The sequence below is a fragment of the Ciconia boyciana genome, chromosome 4 (assembly GCF_034638445.1).
Source record: "Ciconia boyciana chromosome 4, ASM3463844v1, whole genome shotgun sequence".
Lineage (NCBI taxonomy): Eukaryota > Metazoa > Chordata > Aves > Ciconiiformes > Ciconiidae > Ciconia > Ciconia boyciana.
This window is the reverse complement of record NC_132937.1, coordinates 62,936,535-62,959,259: the sequence shown is the minus strand read 5'-3', so window position 1 is coordinate 62,959,259 and position 22,725 is coordinate 62,936,535. Positions and strand designations below refer to the sequence as shown.

Below are 22,725 nucleotides of genomic sequence, written 5' to 3'. Positions count from 1 at the left end.
CCTTCTTTTGAAAATTCAACAGGCCCCCTTTACTCTGAGCAGCCAGCTCCAGCAGCTTCCTTTTGCAGCTGCTACACAGCTGCTCATAGCAGAGCAGAGGTGAAGCTGTCATCTGTTGATTTCCAAAGAAGAGGAAATTTCCAGAGCTTTCTCCCTCTAACAATATGGGGAAAAGACCAGCCAGGACTGCAGAAATGCAGGAAAAATACCTGAAGAGTAAAGGTAGGTGAACAAAAGAGAGCGGAAACCCATCACATATGGGGCCGCAGAGTGGGAAAGAGATATGTAAAAAAAAAGAAAATGAAACATTTTTATACATAATATTTCATATAAACTGAAGCTAAGAGGAACTGAAGTTTGCACATGTTGCTTGACTTTAATTTTTTTTTTTTTAATCCTTTCAAGAATAAGAATAAAATTCAACTTAGCATAAAATCTCCATGTGTCTTCCAGATCCTCCATTTTTGGAAGAATTATGCATCACAAATTTGTAACAATAGCAGAAGGCTCTAAAAGGGCAACTCTGCTGAGAAACCTTTGGCTCTTCCAGATAAAGCAGGAAGCAACGTAAAGGCCTTAATAGGAAATTTAACTTACTGCAATTATGTTAAGAAACATTATTCTACTTGCTCCGCCTCAACTTCAGCTTGAAATGAAAGAGCCATATAGTCAGGCCATTTAAGCAAAAAACTCAGTTCAGAAGTACAAAGAATATTAAAATGCAGAAGTTTTCTAGAAAAGTCTTTATCTCATAAATCAACCTATAATTCAGAAACAATAAGGTTCAGCCAACTGACAAACATAAGACAAATTTTCTATAACACTAAATCAGTTACTTGCTACTTGATGAAGTTTAACTAATATTTATTCTTTCATACATAGTAATCCTTTCTAAAGAAGTGAAATCCTCTTTTACTTCATATTCACTGAACTGCCTTTCCCATACTGAACTTGAAAAACATAAATACTGTGTTTTATAAAAGATACACAAGATATTCTTCAAAATGTCTACCTTTCTTCTGCAAACTTGACACTGATTAAAAGAAATAACTATCAGATGTGAATTCCACACAAGAACACACTGTCACTGTGTGATAAATGTGACCAGGTGATTGCAGAATCAGTTCTGAGATTCAAAAAATACAACAGATGGAAGCAAGACAACTCAGTTTTCCCCCCCAGTTTACTGCTATCGTATATAGATGATTCTTACTATATGAAATCAGATATCTGCACTTCTGAGCAGAAACAAACTTCCATAACTACTGAGTTCTTAAACTGCCATAGACAAGAAACATGGCCAAGCTTAGGTAAAACATAAGGTAAATGGATGTGGTTTAGTTTTGATAAACATTTGTTAACAGACGAGCAGCAGCTACACAAATCCATGATGCACCTCTAAATGCTCTATCCAGAGAAGTTTTGCCGGTTTAGTTTACTCACTCCTCTTGTCAAGTTTGCTACAGAACAATGCTTCTTTGCACTGATGGGTATCTGTCAACGTTCTCCTAAACAGAAGGGCAACAGACACTACAGCCAGAATTTGTCAGTGAAGGAATGAGCTTGCATTTGACCCATGGAGGGAGAAAAGAGAGGGGGAGAAAGAGTAGCCACCATAAGATTCAAGCTGCTAACTTAAAACCAGACAGATTAAAGAGAATTTTCAAACATAAAACCACACTAATTTTAGTAAAATAAATAAATCATTTGGGCCACATTGATTCAAAGCATAATGGAAAAATCCAGCTATACTTTGTCCTTTCATCAACCCAAGCTGTATTTCCGAGAGAGTGACAAAAATAACATGGAACATCCAAGCACTTTTTCCAGAGATGGGAGTAAACGTGTCTGCTCCTCCTTGTTCCTAGTACAGTCAAACTGTTGGTTTCCACAGAAAAAGGAAAAAGACATTTAAAGAGCTACAATCAGGTAAGAGCTGTATGTAGTTTTAGCATACTCCAGTGCAAATTACTTCCATGATGCACAGGTAGCAATCCTCAAAGTACATTCCACATAAAATGAATACTAACATTTTAACTATCGTAACTGCCTGTGCTTACACTAAAAGGGGCCACATCCCAGCTTCGTGGCCTGTCAGAAGTGCACCTTAAATACAGCAATGGCTCCTGACTCTAAGTGCTGTCCTGGACAGTCACGTCCTGCTTCCTCCAGTTCCACAATAGAAAAAAAGATTAAGCTCCACTGAGGTGGCTTTTCTTAAATACATCATTTTTTAAAAAGAGTTACATTTCACAGAAAACCTCTACCAAAAAAGTTCTCTTCTCTCAATGTAACAATCAAAAAGAATACCTGTATTGTCTTTCCAAGGCCCATATCATCTCCAAGAATACACCCCCTTTTATTAGCATAGTGTCCATACAGAAATTGGGCTCCTTCCCTTTGATAATCACGCAGGTATCTGTTAATTGTATATGGGATAAAATCACCATTGTCCGATAATTTAAAAGCAACTGCAGGAGATGGAAAATTTCGGTCAGGAAAAAAAGGCTTTTCCAGATCACCACCATCAAATATTAAGCTTTTCCGGGGTCCTCTACTGGCTTCGACTCTACAAAGTTTAGTTATTAGTATTTTCCTTTCTTCGGACTCCAAGAATGATACAACAGCAAATGATTTTCCATTCTTGTCCTTTTCAATAGAGGATATTGTTCCTTCATGAAGTTTCCCATTTTCAAGACAAGGGACAAGGCATTTCTCCCCAATATGCCAATTATCTATAAAAAACCAAACAAACACACATAGTGATAAACTGACCAAATGTACAAAGTATTTCATTCTGTCACACTAATAAAACATTGGATATAAATTTATTTGACAAAATGCATACAACTTAAGATAGAAAATTTTACTGAAGACAGCACTAGAATTAGGATACTGATTATTGTTTAGAACCAAATCCTGAGCTAGATATTAAATTATAATTTGCTGAAGTGCTGCTATTTTACAAATATCTAAAAGTGTATAGGAAAAAATCTCATGTAAAAGCCATATTCTGATACATTAAGTTGTTCCACAATGCCTTCACACAGGCAAACACAGATATGCTGATGCCTGCAGGTTTAGTGTCCCATTAACAGACCACATGAACTTGTCAAAAAGGCGTTCTATATTAGATACACTTCTGACCTACCTGAATCTAGTACTGCAGTCTCAGTAAATTGTTTTACAAATACAGTCACATAGGAAAACATCACCTTTTGCCTAATGAAGTCCGGAACACGTTAAAAAACCTGATGTTTCGAAACAACGGAAGTGTACTTTAAGAACACTTAGTAGCATATCTTTTGCCTATATTGTTCATCAAAATGGCTAATCACTCAGTAAACTGCTTACATAGCTGTCCAGTCTGGAACTGTTAAAGTCTGTTCCTCTGTGTGGTCTCACTACAGCCTTAATACAGCATATCAAATATTAACAACAAAGATGACCGAACTACTTCATTTTCAGTTATCTCAGTTTTACATTTCATGAACAAAGATAATTTTTTAAATGGTATGTATGCTCCTAACAGAGAAAAGAAGGTAAGAACAGCAGTGTGTCAGAGTCCAAAGAATCCACATGATACTGACAAGGAAAAACCCAACAAGATACGTCTATCAGAAAAAAACAAGGCATTCACTCTACATAGAAAAAAGAGAAAGACCTAGTAAATAACAGTTGCACACAAAGTTTTCCAAATCTGAACTGAGGAAGCGTTGGCCTTTTGTGTTTGTGGAAACAACTTCCAACCTTCCCCTGCTAAGCCATCCCAAAGAAAGAGAGGAACATAAATGATTCATTTCAGAACTTTCATTGTTTCTTATCTATTTGTTGGAATAAGTTCTGCTACTTCTGAGAAAGTAATTATCAGCAGCAGTGAAGCATCTAAGGTTTTTATGGGAAGGAGCAAGAGAGAGAGAATCTTGTCTCAGAGCAAGTATTCATACTTCATAACTATGATCAGTGGTAGTACACCTTTCTGGGTGCATCAACCCAGTTACTTCTCAGAGGTAATGAAAAGAAAAGATGAAGTCCTGAAGGCAAGAAACTCCACCTTCCCCCATTTTTATGCGTCAGTGCAAAACACTCATGGAGAAGACAGGTTCTTCTCACTAATTCCTATAGTCCTGGAAGAGCACACTCATAGGATTATTCTCTACAATGTATTAGTTAGATCACTGATAATTATACTTCATTTTTAAAAATTAAATTATATACACTAAAAAACCCAAAAACATTCACGTAGCCCACTATTCTGCAACCAGCAGTGGCCATAAGTTGACATCCAGATAACAATAAAAATAGCACAAGCATAGAGAATACTTCTCTCCTAAAATTCTTCGTCCTTAAAGTATTCTTTTAGATACAGAGATTTCCTGGGCCAGGTGTGGTTTGTCTGTTTAGCAAACCTCAGTGGACCTCTCTCTTTCAAGTAGCTTCATTCTGCCCTCAACACATGCATATTTTTTGCATTCAGTGTCTTCTGACTATGAATTTCACAGGTCTGCTCTCTAATACCTGACAAGCTTTTGCCTGCTATGCATTTGGATGCCACAACCTAAAATGATGGCCCATTAGTTCTTATACTAAGAAGATCATAAACCACAACCTCTCCGCTAGACTCATAATTTTGCAGATCTCTTTCATAACACCCCACATGATCCTTGATAAATTCAGCCCCACATCCCGTGACCCGTACATGAGCTGCTCCATACCTTCAGCCATTCCCGCTGACCTTCTCAGAGACTTGAAGATCAAAGGTATCTTTTTGAGGCAAAGGGTACAGACTGTATATTCAACAAATCATACATAACTAATCTCTTAAAGTTTAAGGTATTTGTACTGTCTCACACCTGCTCAAATCCATGCAAAGAAATGTGCACATGAACTTGTCCCAGTAGCACCTAAGACTTTGAGCAATTACTCAAAATCAAGAAGTGAGACTGAAAAAATGAAACTAGCACAATTTTAAATATGCAAAACAAAGTTTAAAATAAGAAAGCGCATTTCTGTAATTATTTTCTTTTACAGTAATATCTGAAGTGACATGCGACATTAGTTTAAAGACTGAAGTTAAAACTATGATTTAAGATGACAGTGCCTTTTTTTTTTTAACTAAGCATTTACTTGAGTTTAATGAGTTGCATATGACTTGTCAGAATTAGGGTTCCAGGTGCAAAGTGGAATAAATCACATTGGACAACAGTTCAGTATCAGCAAACTGCAAACCTAGCGAGAAACATGGAGCAGAATGAAAAAAGGGAAAAGAACAGCAAAGCAATGGTATTAAGGACATCATTGCTACAAAGCCCCAGAAAATAGCAAGAATTGCTACTTTAACTATCCTGATTCACTAACTACTTGGGTTTTGAGCCAGAACTATAATTTATGTAGAATACTATATTTAAAAATGAAGAAAATTATCTGGTATGGCTTCCTAGCGTTGGTACAGTACACTTCCCATCAATGAAGAAAGCTGGTATTTAAGATGCCTACCTATACTTAGCCCTTCTATCACAGTTGAAAAAAATGTACCATTATATATATTGACTGTACTAAATCATGCTGCTAAGGGCCTACTGTCACAACTAGCTCATTTCAACAACTACTCCTCTACAAAAAAAAACCCCAAAGTACCATGAATGCTTTCTAACAATCAAGGTTTGACCACTTAATGTAGAGTGCAAAGGTTTTTTTACAGTCCAGTAAATGACTGTAAACGCAAAATTCAAGGATAATATAAAGTAAAACCATTGCTCTTCTTAAATTGCAAAGCTAAATACAAAGTTGTTAAATAAAAGAAGCTAAAAAACCCTAAAACGTTGTCTTCCAAAAGAGATGTTCCAAGTTCACTTAACCACACGTCTCCACTTCCCTCAAGAAACAAACTCAAGTGTTTCTGAAACACACCGATTTTTAAAAAGTTTTCTCACTGAATATTTCTAAAACATATACACCACCGTACTTCTTAAAATCCAAACACCTCCGCTTTGCTGTTAGGCGAGGCCTCGCAGCTCTGTGGCACAGAGATGTGTGCACAAGGCACTGCCAGCGAGCTCCCACCGTGGATTACCAAGCACCTCGTAACTTCCGCACCTGCTCTCATTTTCCACCTGGGCAAACGTGCATAAGCGTAAGCGTCTGAACATCGCTCTGGAAAGATACACGGAAGATGCTTACCTGGGACATCATCACTCATTTTAACCTTTGGCCGTGCAAAGCCCAGCAGCGCCCGTGGGCGGAGGCACCCGGGGGCAGGCGGGGACCAGAAGCCAGACGGGCCCGCCGCTCTGGGGGCCTACCGCCACAGGACGGGAGCACGGGCCGGCCTAGCGCCCACACCCCTTCGCTGGAGGCCACACGCTCCCCCGAGCAAGGCACAGCGGGGAAGGGGCTGAGGAGACCCAGGGGCCGCCGAGCAGTCACCCGGCGGGCACCTCACAGCGTGTCAGGGAGGGAAACCGTCGCTTGCCCCCCCATCTCCGCACCGCTGCCGGCCCCGATAACGGGCGGGCGGCCCCCCTCCGGTAGGGTGCGGGCAGGAACCGGGCCCGGGGACGGGGGCGAGCAGCCCCCGTCGCCCCCGCGCTTGTCGCCCCACCCCCGCCGCAGCAGGCTCGGCCGCAGCCGGACCACAGGGCGGGGGAGGAGTGGGGGGCGGATATCGCGAGAGGGGCGGCGCGGCGGGACTTCGTTCTTAAAGGAGCCCGCGGAGCGGGAAGTATCGCGAGGTTTGCTGGCGCTGTCGCGAGAGGCGGGCGGGGAGGGGTGTGGGCGCGGGGCCTCGCGGCGGGGAAGTGCCGTGCGCAACGCGTGGAGGGCCGGTGGTTGTCCCGCCCGGCGCCGCCGCTGTCGTCAGGTTTCTCAGGCAGCCGGTAGCTGTGGTGCTGTGGCCGGAGGGCGGCCGTGGGTGCTGGTGGGGCGAGTCTCCGGGAGAGCCCAGCGCAGGGCGGGGCGGGGAGTAAGGCGGGACTGCGCCGCGGGGCCGTGTTACGCGCACCGAATTCAGTGCGCTTTCGCACAGAAGCGCCCGCGGTGGCGTGCGGTACGTGTGGCGGCGGTGTGCAGGCCTGTGGCACGCGAAGGATGCGGCGTTGGCCCCTGAGTGGAGCATCGCTGCTCCCGCTGGGATGGTGGCATCTAGGCCCGTGCTACCTATACTGTAACTGCGTTTCCTCCTAATGTGGCCCTTGTTTGTAGGAAAATCTGTAGAGGAGGGGGGGAAAAAGGGATCTAAAGTTATTTTCCAAGAAATGGTGTGGATAAGGAAGCAGGGAGAACCATTGGTACAGTGGAGGGTGGCACTGCTGCTCTGGCAGACAGCGGCCTTGCCAGAGGGGAGTAGAGGTGGTAGAGGGGAGTTAGCTGCAGTGAGGTGACTGGAGCGTGGCAACAACCAGACATGCAGCCAGATCTAACATTTGTGGAAAAGGCTGAAGTGAGAGGCCCGTGTTTTACCTCTGCCCATTTTCAGAAGAGCCTAACTGAATGCAGTAACGCTTTGCAAATTATAAAGTCAATCAGTAGCAACTGTCTTGCTGAAAAAATTCAGCTCCACGAAGAAATCTATCCAGATTGCCTCATATCTCGGTAGCAATTTAATTGAATGTTACATGAAAGGTATGAGTTCCTAGATCCTTGCTATTACTTTGAAAAAATGCTTTAACATGCATTTAATAGTGCAGTACTAAGTTTCACTTATGAAAATTAAGAGTGTGTAAATATCATGCAAGATGTATTTTTAAAGCAGCTTTATTACTTTTTTAATGCAGGAGACATCAGTTTGGGTTGAATCTTTGCCGTTTCTAATTAGCTGATAACTTCAGTCCTTTTAATGACATGTTAAGGAAGGATTAAGCATTAGAGAAAAAAACATCCTTTTGGCATGTACAGTAAAATTGCATACAATTAAGATGGATAGTCGGACTGGCTAATCAAAATTCTACATCCTGCAATATCTTCAGAAACAAGGCAAGGCAATAAATTTTCTAATATGTGGGTCTACGTGCTTTTTCCGCATGCAGCTGACATGCAGGCAGCTACCTGCCTGCTCTTAAGAGTAATGAAGACTTACGCAACCTGGAGCAATGTTAAGTTGCTTCTTTAAATGGCGTGCTATTAGCCAGAATTTTGTTTTAACAGAAGTTAATGAAAGATGTATGGGTTTTGATTAGCCAGTTGTATTAGAGTAATGGGAGCATAGCAGGCCTGCTATGAAAGCACTGATACAGTTGCTGCAACAATAAACTACATGAATATCAGGCACCACATAGGTTGGGAGAGGTTTTTCAAAAATAAAAGTAATATAGAACCAATAAATTACATTGTTTTAACAATATACATGTAGTTATACACTTAACTGCATTCATTCCAAAGGAGTGTGACAAGAACTATACCATCATAAAGCCAAAGCTGAAAATAGGATGACATTTCAGATTTTAAAAATTTGGCAAAATAAACACAATATAACTTTACCATGACCTGAGATACACCTTAATAGACCTCAGCCCTCTGAGCATCTCACTGAAAAATCAGTGAGAATATAGGCTCTGATTCTAAGGCAAGCTTTTAAACTGGACCATGTTTGAAAATAAATGTGTGTTTATACCACAAGGTGTTTATTTAACGAATGCTATGTTGCATTTGATTCTTACCGAGATATTTGTGCTTAACAGGGACTCTTTCATGCAGAGTACAGCTGTTATTTTATAGTCACAAATACAATATTATGACTTCACAATAGAAGGAAATAAGAAACAGATTAAACTCTTGCTTAAACACTTTAATTTTTCTAATAAACAGGCAGTAAAATTCTGCCTACACTCCAAGGATCCCATTCTGGTTTTATGTCAGTGGTAAGACCTTAGTGGCTTAGCTGGAAACAGAATTGCACCCGAAAATCCTGGTGAAGTCACTAGGATGAGTCCCCATTACAGTTAGGTACACTCTTGTAGCTCTTCCTTTAAGGGGGGAGAGCAAAGGGAAGAACACACCCTTAACAGGAGTGGTTGGTTAGCATGTCAACCGGTAGTTTTCCTCTTGCCATTAAAATTCCTGTTGCAGATTACAAGAAGTTTCTGTATCTTTACTCCACTTTGAAAAAAAGCTAGAAAACAAGCTGGCCCACTGGGATTAGGACCAGGCCCATAATGAAAATGTTTTCAGAGGCCAGGGAATTATTTTGTCCTGTCATGTATCTTTGAAAGTTTTTGGACTATAAAAGTCCTTCTTTCAGGAAATCTTTCTAGCTCAAGGTAAAAGTTATTTGCTAGGATGTCAAGTCTCGCACCGTGTTTCTGCTGGGAAAGGTTTGTAAAAGGATTTCATTTTGAAAAGCTGTTGCCATTACTGAAAAGTTGAATATATCCAAACTCCATATGAAAATTTGAACTCTGCTCATATTTGACTTTAGATTTCATAAGAGAAATGTTAGGCTCAGATAACAACCAAAATGAATAGGATAATGGGGATAAGCACTTTTTAAATATGTGCTATATCCCTGAAAGCATTTCACATGTAACATTGTGGCCTTCCTGTTCACTCTTCTTTGACAGAGAGAGGAGATAAATTAACTGATGTGCATCTAGAAAGGGCAGCTTAGTTACATTCACAGCATCCTCCACATCAGTATGTCTGAAAACAAAGCAAGCTAGTGATTCTTAGATGCACTCAGCATTTGCAAGTCTAACTGAAACCCATGGAAAGTAGAGGCACCTAGAATTTTTGAAAATGCAAGTAAGTCAGTTGTTTAATTCTATACTAGAAGAAAGAAGAGGGGGTTCAATTCAGTGGTATTAATTAAGCATGGCAGCATTAAAAGTGCTACAAAGAGGAATGCAGTAATGTGATGTGCACTGAATTAATATTTTGGGAGGCCTTTTGCTTCTACAGCAGTTCATTTGCCACACTATTTTACACATTACCCATTAACAGTATTCAAGAAGCTCTCAGAGTTCTTTGTGGAAATCAGACCAACGGTGCTCTGAAGTGTGTGTACACTAATGCACACCCCACAGGGATCAAAGAAGGGACACTTGAACCCTTGTGTGCAGCTGCAGGGCTAGTCTCTTTGGGATGACAGAGAGGTGGCAGGATAGCTCACGTGACTGGAGTGCTGCTGTGGACAGACCTGCATGAGGAAGGATGAGCCAGGACAGTGGGGAGCAGAATCGGTGTTTTGTGTGAGAGCAGCAGGGATACATGAAGCTCTGCCTGGTCTGTAGTGACCGTGAGATGGTGGAGTTCAGGGTCTTGAGAGGGGAACAAGACAAATAGCGGGATCATAACCCTGGCCTTCAGGAGATCAGACTCATGCCTGACCAAACCATTAGCCTTCTACAATGAAATGACTGGCTTGGTGGACTGGGAGAGAGCAGTGTATGTTGTTTATCTTGGCTTCAGCAAGGCTTTCACCACTTTTTCCCATAACGTCCTCTATATAGAGGCTGATGAAGTATGGGCTAGGTAAAGGGGCAGTGAGGTGGATTGAAAACTGGTTGAACTTCAGGGCTTAAAGGATTGTTATCAGCAGCACAAAGTCCAGCTGCAGTCCTATTACTAGTGGAGTATTTTGTGGTCTGATACTGGGGCCAGTACTGGCCATTTCATTAATGACTTGGATGGTGGGACAGAGTGCATCCTCAGCAAGTTTACAGATGATACACAACTGGGAGGAGTGGTTGACAGACCAGATGCTTGTGCTGCCACCTGAGAGGGACTGCGACAGGCTAGAGAAATGGGCAGGTAGGAATCTCATCAAGTTCAACAAAGTTCTGCACTGTGGGTGCAGCAGTATAGGCTGGAGATCAACCAGTTGGAAAGCAACTTTGCAGAAAAAGACCTGTGAGTCCTGGTGGACTGCAAGTTGGCCATGAGTCAGCAGTACACCACTGCAGCACAGAAGGCCAAAAGTATCTTGGGCTGTGCCAGGAAGAGCATTGTCCAGCAAGTCAAGGGAGGTGATCCTTCCCCTCTGTTTAGCCTGGGGGAGACCATGTCCAGTTCTTGGCTCCCCACGACAAGGAAGACATGGACATACTGGAGAAAGTCCAAGACCATGAAGATGAAGAGATTGGAGCATCTGACCATACCAGAAGAGGCTGAGAGCTGGGATTGTGTACCCTCAAGAAGAGAAGTCTCAGGGGAGATCTTGTCAGTGTGCATAAATACCCGATGGGAGGGTGTAAAGAGGGTGAAGCCATACTTTTATCCATAGTGCCCAAGGCAAGAGGCAATGAGCACAAATTGAAACAGGAAATATCATTTAAATATAAGGAAAAGCTCTTTGGCTGTGAGGGTGGCTGAATGCTGCCACAGTCTGCTCAGACAGGTGTGGAATCCCCATCGTTAGAGATATTCAAAACCCAACTGGACATAGGCCTAAACAACCTGCTCTAGGTGACCCTACTTTGAGGTTGGACTAGATGTTCTCTAGAGCCTTCCAGCCTTTGGGAACAGACTTTTTAGTAGGGCCTGTAGCAACAGGACAAGGGGTAATGTTTTTAAACTAAAAAAAGGTAGATTCAGACTAGATATAAGGAAGAAATTTTTTACAATGAGGGTGGTGAAATACTGGAACAGGTTGCCCAGAGCAGTGGTAGATGCTCCATCCCTGGAAACATTCAAGGTCAGGTTGGATGGGGCTCTGAGCAACCTGATCTAGTTGAAGATGTCCCTGCTCATTGCAGAGGGGTTGGACTAGATGACCTTTAAAAAGGTCCCTTCCAACCCAAACTATTTTATGATTCTAAGCTCAGCCATTCTGTGATTCTTCGAAGAAGTCTGTAGGACAAACTGAATTCTGGCCCACTGCTTATGCTGTCTATTATTTAAAAATTAAGAGCTTTAAAGACCAGACAGATTGGTTAGCCACAGTCCCATTTGTCCTGTAGCCCAGTGCCAAAAGACATGGCACCAATGCTTACCTAGGTATATGCATATTTCCAGTCTCATCTTCTGGTTATTCTTAATGACTCATAAGATCTTCAAGTCATTCTTCTCTTTTGTATCGTCAGTCATAAAATAAAAGTTGAAAATGCTAACTAAGGATGTCTGGAAATGCTGCACAACACTTAAACATGTGCACAACACACAAAAAATAGGTAACACCTTAAGAGTTTAACTCAATAAATCAGATATCCCTTGTATTGTTAACTCATTCTCAGAGTCTACCCAGTCCTAAATCTTACTAACTCTTAGAAGCCAGGATAGTATAATTCTTATAACCTGCTGCAAAATTGTCCTTTAAAGTTTGTCTGCCAGATGATGTGTTACTCAGCTTGAATAAACCTGAGAGACTGATTCCACAAGTGTTACAAAGTATTGATTCATTTCCTTCGAGTGTCTGGTTAAAAAGTGACTTGAGGAAAATGTAAAGTTTTGTCCTTAAATAAATATTGTATATAAATGGATCATGTCAGCAACACTCGGATTTCATGATTGCCTGGAGCGGGAACTGGATAATGAGGCTTGTCAGCTCCATTGGATTTGTAGCAGATATTTGTGTAGAGCAGTTTAGAGTGTTTCAGAAAAATATGAGAACATTCGAAAGGCTTGTGGACCAGTCTCCGTTATGGTCTGGGTCTGGTTAAACCAAATCAGCATAATTGTTCTTCAGAGGATCTTTTATTATGTGTTACACATTCCACTTTACAAATAAAAATTATTTCAGAAATGGAACAGAGCTTTCCATTAGGAGTAGTAGTCATAGAAATGGTTTATGGAGATTACAGTTGAGTTTGGTTCCCGTAATCCCTTTTTTCCTTGAGGAAAAAATAAAAAGTATTTGCTTCCTCAGGTTTGATTTCACATTTTTGAGTTTTGATTGACAGCAAAGCATGAAGGGAAAGACTTAAGAGCACCACACACACAGAAAGAGAGCAAAAAGAGACTAAAACTGGAAAGACACAGTTTTTTATTTTCTTTTTGGGGGGTGTAACATGACAAGCTGTCCTCAAGAGATAAGAAAGTAATGATTTAAAGCCTCCTAAGCAGATGAGATGCAAATGTGGTCTGGTGTAGGAGACTGGGACATGCAGCTTTCAAAACTAAAATCACAAAACCTGGAAAACACAACCCTTGTAAACAGCCATCTGACTAATCATCAGGTCCAACCTAGCCAAAGCGTTTCTAATCAAATGAAACTGTAGGGTCATCTTGGAAATGTGATGCCAGCTGTGAATTGCTAGGCTCCTATGATGATCCAAAAATAAAGAAAAACTGTATGTAGTTATCCTCTTAAAGATAAAGCTCTTTTTTTCATTTCTGACTTGTTTTAAGCAATTTACCTCATTAATTGTGTGAGCCATAACCTGATGTGTTACACTTTTGAGGAAACATGCAGAGAGAGAGAGATGCGCACACACATGCGCGCATATTAGGAAGCAACTCTGAAGCTTTGTTAAAAAGATATAACTCCTGTTTAAACAAAAAAAACCCTATTCCAATACTGTGAGTAGAATGCAGTGCTTTATACAAGTTATTTCCTGTGTTTCTTCTTTGTGTTATCTACACAACACATCTAGCAAAATAGGGTAACTTGATGAAGCGGCAGTTTTTAGGGGAATATTATATCTGTGTACAAATATGTTAAAGATGTAAACTGGAGCTAGACAAGATAAACTGGGGGCTTGTCAAACAATTCACCAGTCAGTTCGCCTAAAGCATGTAAGAATGATGCATTTTCATGTGGAAGGCAGGGATATTTTTGTTCCTGGGGGATTTTTCCCCAACTCTGAAGTCAGTTAACCTCTTTTACTGGGAGGATCAGACTGCCATTGGTGCCAGAAACCTCAAGCGTCTGGGACCAGTATGTCAGAGATTATTTCTGCTGAATCAGCTCTCAGTATACCAAATACATTAAACCAATAACCCCAGCACAGCGGCATTTCATAACACAATGGGAACTGCACTGTGAAGTATATCTTTGATTTAGAGAAATTCTGAGCTCTTGCCCAATGTTCACTGTTACGTTAAAAAAAAAGAAACTTTTTGTGACACTAGCAACGAATTACAATACTAGTAAAACTACTGGTAGACTTTTCCAAGTCTTTGCTTATGGATAACATTGAAGATAAAATAGGAGAAATACCATTATATGATTTCTAAAGCATCAAAGAAATTATTAATCCAGTTATATTAAAAGTTAATTTAAAGGAATCATCAGAAATATATCATATATTACATGAAAAAGTGAGTTGCCATGCATGCCTTTTACTGGGTTAATATCACAATTGTTGTCAGGTATCTGATCATTGTAGTAAGTAACACCTCTGTTAGGTTTATTCAAAACGGCCTATCTATCGATTTGTACACATACACATACATGCATATGCTGTGTGACTGGCCCCCGGACAAACTGAAACCCATTCCTAGTTTGTAATTAAGGCTTCCAAATGCAAGTATCAACAGTTAAAACTTAATAAAGCCACAGGATAGTAAATTTGGTTCATATGCCGTAATAGCTATGTCTTACTGTCCAAATCAAACTTGTGTACCTTCGTCAGCTGTAAGCAAATTCTCAGTTACTTTGAGCAGCACTGTTTTCTTATTTCCTGTGATTCACCTTATCCAGTAAATTCTGACCTCATACCAGTTTTTTTCAAGATGTAGCATATAGAATAAGTTATTTATATATGACAGAAAGAAACAGTATGGCTTACAAAAGGAATTACTGTTACTGTTAAAAACATGCATGTCTTTTCTAGCTTTAGTTTATCTCAGACAGGTAATAGGCTTCCTTATAAAAAAATTCTTGAAACCAGATGAAAACCAAATATTCAGTCTTACTCTGGGATTGTACCCCAACGGTAATGGTTTTTTCTTATTTTTAAATAGAACAGATTTCTATTTTTTTGGTAATATTTGCTATTAAATTAGTTTTAAATTACTGGTTTTGCTAGTGCATTTTAAGGAACAGACCAGGGCCAAAGAAGGGGACCATTTTTTGGAGTTTGGAAGAATACTTTTGTTTCTGAGGATGATTGTTTGCTTACTTTAAGTAGACTTGTAATCAAGTTGCACTGCCACCAGGCAGCACTGAGCAATGGACCTGCCTTCTTCAGCATGGTGCTCTCTCATGCTGAATGCTTCATTTTGCCGTACAAAACCAAAGAAGATTCATGCTTTAAGTATAGTAAGTAAATAAAGCCAAAAGGAAAAAAAAAAAGCCAGAGAGAAAGACAAAAATATACAGCATTCAATTGCTTATGCTTCTGCACAGGCCTACCAGGGTATTCCCACAACATTCAAGATTACTGCCAGTCCAGAGCTTACCATCCCTTTTCAAATTCAGCCATCCCTTCTGTGTCAGTCCTAGGGACTGATTCTGTCCATGTGGGTCTTGGGTTGTAAGTATAAGGCGCAAGTAACTGATTCCCCAGGCCAATTGTGAAATGTAGTCTGTTGACTTTCACAAAAAAAAAAAAAAAAGGACATGGAAAAAATCCAAATGTGCAGTCATAGGTGTGATTAAAAGAGAAAAAAATAGCAGCAAAAATGTTCCCAAGAGCATTCTTATCACAACCAGTCACTCGTACTGCATGCCTTTTTTTTTCTTAAAGAAGAGATTAACTTGTCACTTGTACCCAGCTCTGTGTGTGTAGGTGGGAGAGAATAATCCTGTGTTAAGACAGATGTGCTGTTATTATGACTTCACTGATGTTTATCATCTACTACTACAACTACTGGAGCCATAAAAATAAATAGAGTAGCAGCAGCCACCGTAGAAAATGAGGCAGAGGAGAGATCTTCTAAGCCAAATTGTTGTCTTGAGGTTCTGTGTCTTCTGTATGATATGAATAGCGTTTGCATTCATGTGCATTGGTGTAGTGTTTCCTAAGCATGCTTCAGGGAAGATATAGAAAGATTAAAAGATCTCAATTACTAGGTGGCTGTATTCATTTATACTTGTATGTATATGAAGTTAATATAGCTAGTACAAAGTAGCACAATCAAGTTTTCTACAGAATCTGGGGTGTTCATTTACAGTACAATATTTGTATAGATATACAGAAGAAAAAAACTAAGTGCTTAAACTTTTGCTTAATGCACATTTTCTGATCAGTACCATCCTTTCACAACAAAGAGAGTAAACCAAAATCTTTTAGCTGACTGGACTTAAGCCTTAGCTTAAGTGATTTTCTAAAACAGAGTGAGATTAGTCAGTACTTAATGTTAGGACAAATGAGAGCCAAGGTTATTATGTCATCCCATAAAGACCACAGAAAGCAGAGAGACTTCCACCTTGTTTCTAAAAAGTCATGTAATCTTGATTCATTTAAAAAAAAAAAAAAAGGAAGGCTACTATTAACTCTTGTGAGGTAATAAGTTGTTTTGACAATGTCATTATCCAGATTTATGGATGTATCTTGCAGCTTCACTCAAGATCTAGTTCTCCTCAATTAGTCCAAAGGCTCAAGGACTAGTGATTGCTGGAATCCTCCATGGATTACCCCTGATCCTCAAGGACATGAGAGCAATTCCAAATTAACTTCCAAATACATTTATGTAAACTGTGTATCCTGCCTCAGAAAGAATAATCCACTACATTCACATATAAACAGAACCTTTAAATATGCAACAGATGTTCCATTTTTTGAAAAGCTCTTGAATTCATTGACAGGCCTTTGGCTAAACTGATGAATTAATTTGTTCGGGGCGGATTTCATAAATCCTCTAATAATTCTTACCCTTACACATCTTGACTTGATTTCTGAGATCTGCAGCATGTGTTTTAAATGTTTTAACCTTTACTACTTTAATCAGGTAACATTTATTTCAGGGCTGGATGATGATCGGTCATTGAAAGATATAGTTGACTAGGAAATAAAATCCAATTTGTCAGTTAAACAAACCACATCTGAAATAAGAAGAAATCAGTCTGTGTATTACTGGATCCCTGAAATGCTTAGTGGTTTTGATGTCACTCTCCCTTTCAAGAATATATAGTGCTGGATTGCTCAGTATTGCTGGATGCAGTGCTGGTATGCAGAAACCATAGTTACCATGCTTATGTACAACTGATTTCTTGGGGTGTTCAAATGTAAGCCTTTACTTCTACGCTGAGATTTATTTCTATCACTTTAAGCTATTTTTCTTTAATACTTAGAGGCTAGGTACCTATTTAAACAACAATGAAATCAGTCTGAAAAACAAATTTTGTCTAAGCTGTTTGCTTTGGAGAGGTCTTTAACTATGTTAATGCCTCTGACGTAATGTACTAAATTATATCAAATAATTTCAGGTTTTTTATTGACAGATGTGTTTGATAGAGTGCAATCAAATGTGCAGGTAAAACTGCATTAGAAAGATTTTTGTCTTCCATTGCTAGATAATTGGCATACCAGCCACTCAATAAGCCTTCATATATTTTCTTACTATAAGGGGACATTCAGAGGTCCAGATATCTACAGTCTTTAAGATATGATAAGAATATGTTACATTTATAATGTTTTTATTTCTGATGAAAACCATAAGCAGAGCAAACAGCCATTTTTTGTCTCTTCCATGACGTTTGCTCATAAATCTAGGTTTAGCTAGATTTAGAAGAGTCTGAGTACATGTGTATGAGTCCACAGAATTATGAGTGTTACAACCTAATTAGAGATGCTGACATCCATTCTGTAGTGTCTAATGCTTTCTTGCTCTGGTGAATTTCTAAATGAACTCTGCTGCATCGAGCAAAGTGATGGACTTGTGAAAGAACTGCAGGATTAGACAGTACATAACAAAAACAGACCTGCCTGTCTGAATTCAGCCTTCAGAAATAAACTGAATTCTAATTAAAATCCATCTAGGTGGTTTACATTTATTTGAAAGAGGTCTGCAATTAAGGTTTCTTAATCTGGGCCAGTTATATATATGCTTCTTATATCTCTAATGTGAAAATGCTGTTCATGAAATGGAACTACATTTCATGAGTGAAAAAATACTTGAAAAATGAAAATTCTGTTTACTATCTTGTTTTTTTTTTTTTTTTCATTTTCCAAGCTATTCTGGAAACAGAAGACTTAAAAAAGCATTTTTTTTTCCCTTGAAATATTCACCAGGTTCTTTCTTCCCAGTTCCTCCGTAGGCTGTAATAATATCAGCTATTAGCTGACTAGCAGAAGCCAAGGAAAATTTGTATTTACTGCCTCCTATCTGCCTTTCCTCTGACAATGCAACTCATATTGACCTCTCTACCCAGATGACAAATTTAATTAAATTTTAGAAATGTAATGATAACAGAGATTTTTAAAACTTTACGGGACAAAGTCCTGTGCAACATACTCTAACTTGAAATTAGACCTTCTTTCAGCAAGAGGTGGGATGTATGATCACCCAAAACCTCTTCTGACTAGCTTTGTCAAAGATTCTGTGATTCTGTCTCCCTTCAGTTGAAATTAGCCCAAAGACCTGGAGAGTATTAGAGGAGACTAGTAGGTCATACAATCACATGTATTTTGCAAAGTCATATGGAAGATTACAATACATATGGTGCAATATAAAAGAAAAGAGCCAGAGTACAGAGTGCACATAGCTGAACATTAGTTCATGCCGTGAACCGCCATGCAGCTCGCACTGGAACAACCAGAATTCATTGTTATCGGAGATCCTTTAAAGGTATGATCTGGAGAAGTCAGTCAAAATCTCCTGGTGTATATTTTGTTTCATATGTCATATTTGGCACTCTGTTCCTACTTCATAAATGATGAGGAATGATTATTCATGAGAAACAAACTGCTTTCATCTTATTCACTAGAGGGGATTTCCTGCAGGGTAAATCTAGATTACAGCATTCTCAGGGATCAGGATTGATGCTAATGTGCTGTCCCCATTGCAATAAGAAGGCAAACAGATCTTGTGCCTTTGAGTTGCTCACCAGAAACAAACCTAGCCACTGGGAAAAATGCCTACAGGAATTTTCAAATTGTTGTCGGACACTGTAGCTTACAAATGCCAAACAAACTGCAGTATGTTATGAAAACAACTATGTGGTGACCCAATTCTCCACTTTGCTATATTACCAACTTTGGAACGTACTAGTGCAAAACAGGTGACAGGATGAACCGATAACTGAAAACCAAATATACCATAAACTGCATGAAGTTGTTGTTAATTAATTTTCTTCAAATACTTTAGTTTATAACAATACCTTCCGTCACAGCATCTCTGGTACCTAATCAGTAACATATCACAGCACATACTGAGAACAGCAAAGTATTTCACAGTTAAGCAGTCAAATATGAGGAGGTTGAGTGAAAGACTTGCCCCAGAGAAAAAAGAATTCTTACAGTAGCCAGGAATAAAGTGTCCTTTGATTCTTAGTTTCTCATTTCTAAACTCCAGATTTACACTGCTAAACTCAAATTCTAAGATCAACTTTTACTGGTAGTATGTTGTTTTCTACTAAAAACTTGAGACTCATACAGAATTCAAAGGACCCCAAACTCGGCTGCAAGCTTAGGTGCAGAAATACATCATATACAAATCTGCAGTGAAACAGTATCATTCATGCCAAGAAAATAGTCTTATATAAACGCAGAAGTCATTCTTCTATATCAGCTAAAGTGGGTGTGGCCATTTCCATAACATAACCAGAAAATACAATATTGCTCAGTGACTGACTCAGCACTCTGTTTTGGAATGAATGTGCCTCTAAGACAAGAAAACAGAGTACTGTTTTATTAAGTTTACATAACATTTTCAGTGAAAATACACCACCAAAACTAGCCACTGTAATTTGACAAATGCAGTTTCATTTGGCAAAAACAGCTAGTCCACATGTATACTGAATACTGAAAACAGTATTGTAATATAAGTAGTATGATTTCTAACAATATGTTTTGACTAAAAAAATTACTGAATTAATTTGTTTAGGTAAATAGGATAAGTTATTCCCCAAAAAGTACACTGTTGCCAGTGTGGGTTGTATTTAAATTAGAAGAGTACCCATGTGTAGCTATATTATAGTAATTGTACCAGGAAGTGCGTTCTTCAGCTTGTCCACAGTGACCTAGCTTTAAATTAGCTACTCTGGGTATCAAGGAGCAGTTCAACCACGTCAGAAAAGAGCCCAGCAAGGGTGGGCTTTTGTATGTTTTCTGGTAGGCTTTGCAGCCTGCATTGTGTTCTGTCTTGTTGAAATTATACTGATAATTGCACCCAAGCAAGGCAGTTTAAAGGTAGCTTAGATTATTCAGTATCCAGTCACAGGTGAAGGTCTTAGATCAGTATGCTAATACTACCTAGTTTATTGATATTGCTGCATATTTACTTTCAGTTGCATCATAGCTGTGGCCTCATAGAGTGAGTGAAGGCCCAGGTGTTTAGATGGGGAGAAGAGACTTGTCAATGTGCCTAGTTCCTACAGAACTCATATTTTTCCCTGAGAAAAAAAGCATTTGTTCTAATTGAACAATCATAACTGGCTGCCACTTTAAAACATTGCCTTAACATTGGAGTTGACAAAGAAAAATGCTTAAGGCATAGGAACTAAACCTTGAAAAGTGTTCCAGTCACATCACAATCCTGTATTTTATAAAAAGGCTTTTTCTAACTTTTGAGTAATATAAAACAGTTCAGTGAAGTGGGATGAAGACATAGATTATGATCCCACTTTTATTTCTTTCTTGCCTTCCCTTTTGCCTGTTTTCCTTCTGACTTCAGGAAGGATTCCTAGGACCAGAGGGGAGCTAGAAGTAGAGACTGCAGGCTTTCAAAAACAAGTACAAGAAATCCCACAGCTGAGGGGCATATCCACATGTATATTTGCTGACTCACAAAATTATTTACGCCCAAGCTTCCTACAGATGGAGCTATAATGCAGTTTGTAAGGGCCTGTTTTGTTTCACAGCAGATAAAGGGATGGCATCTCCACAAGTCGGCTTCGTGTTTAGATGCCTTATGTTGCGTTGCCAATTTACTTCTGTTTTATTGGAGCAAGTATTTTCCAGAAAAGGTTAGTTTAAAAGGTACAGCTTCTGCTACATCAAGTTTTATGCAGAAAAGTGGCTTTTAAGTTTGCTGAGCTTCATTTTATTCCCGTTTAATACTACTGCATTTAGCTTATTACTTTCTTCAAGCCTTTCTTCAATATGGTAGTTAATATGGAAGGAGGAAAAAAACAGATAACATATTTGAAGAAAACAGAGACACGGGCTCAATGTCATTGCTTTATCGTTCTACTCTTGTTGCATGCCTTCTGCTGTTCTGCCTTTTCTGTTCTCTGCCTATATTGTAGGCTTTTGGGACCAAAGCCATTTTCTCCACATGTGGAGTTACATGAATATTATTCTAAAGCCTTTGCTCTGGAAAAAGGACAAACGGCTGCAATTTTATTTTTCTTGGGATCCTCCAGAAGGTTAAAGAGACATCTTAAATTGTGTGTTTCTGACTCCTCCTATACTTTATCCCTAAGTATTCATACTTTCTGATCTTCTGTTGTGTCACTTACCTAGCAGACTGCAAGTAAGGAAGTGTCTGGGCTGGCACCATGGACAGAGGCCCCCAGTGAAGTGGCTGGAGCTGTAGACTGTACATTCCTGACAAATCTTACTTGTGTGTAACTAAAATATTTCCATTATTTAATTAGGTTAAATGAATTAGCTGCATTGGCGGATTTTGAGGATGGATAATTCTTCCCTCAAAACTGGACAAAACCAACAGTTCCTCTTCTATGAAATATCTGTAGATTGGGGGAGTTTCAAATTGACAACTGGTAGCTGATTCTTCAGTCATATTCCCTACCACATAATCTGAGAATAATAGTAAACACCATTATGATTCGTAGTCCAATCTTGTAGCATGACACTGACAGACTTTGCTTTTTGGTACTGGTCTTCTGCCCTCCAAAATACATTTTCAGCTCCCTGCAATGTTCTCCATTGCTACATCTAATAAACACATACAGCTCTAGCCCTAGGACGACAGAATCCAGACACACTCCTTGTGGCATGTGGGGGCTTCCATTTTTATTTCCCTCTTGAGAAATGGATTGGAGCTGGAAGACATTTCCTGTCCCCAAAGGACACTATAATTCAAACACAGCCTCTGGAATTTCACCACTGCCATTCTCACTGACCTAAAAAAAGATAATAAGGGGTGTGTGTTTTGTGTGTTCTAAAATTATTGTTATCACCCATTTCATGTTCAAGAGTCTGTTACACACTTTTGGCTGCAGACCCCTTGCTGATACACTGGGACTTCTTAGTCACAGACAGCCCTACATCAGCCACACCTGCAAGACTTGTGCAAGTGGGTTCTCAAGACTAGGTAGAGATGAGGTGCTGCTCAGCCCTGAGACAAAGCACTGCATCCTAACACAGTGCCACTCATCAAAGCTTTTTGCGTATGAAGGTGGGCTCCTTTTATTAGTGTTGGCTTCTGTGAGACTATATTTTGTTCATCATATGCAAAATGCATACCCTGATACAGCCCTCAGATTATTATCCATTATTGATTTTCCAGATAGGCAGCAATGAAGCTGCAACTAGAAGTCCGAGGGCAATCAAGAGAGACTTTAGGGCCTTGGGACAACTGGTTAAGGGATCAGGAGCACAAGTAGTGTTCTCCTCTTTCCTTCCAGTTGCAGGGAATGATGAGGGAAGAAACAGGAAGAGCCAGCAGATCAATACCTGGCTCCGAGCCTGGTGTCACCAGCAGAATTTTGGGTTTTTTGATCATGGGTCGATCTACATGACACCAGGCCTGCTGGCGACAGACTGGGTACACCTGTCTTAAACA

The 22,725-nt window shown here is 39.7% G+C and overlaps 1 protein-coding gene across 3 annotated transcripts in view; it reads right to left on the bottom strand.

Annotated features, from left to right (window-relative positions):
* ERCC6L2 (ERCC excision repair 6 like 2) overlaps positions 1–6,657 on the bottom strand; it is a 58,950-nt gene extending 52,293 nt beyond the window's left edge. For all 3 annotated transcript variants that reach the window (XM_072859449.1, XM_072859453.1, XM_072859454.1), the window contains exons 1-2: positions 6,181–6,657; positions 2,311–2,735 (exon numbers count right to left, since the gene is read on the bottom strand). In XM_072859449.1, the coding sequence (XP_072715550.1) occupies positions 2,311–2,735; positions 6,181–6,199 (444 nt within the window). In that variant the 5' untranslated portion in view covers positions 6,200–6,657. The remainder of the gene's footprint in view (positions 1–2,310; positions 2,736–6,180) is intronic.
* Positions 6,658–22,725: the final 16,068 nt, after the last annotated feature.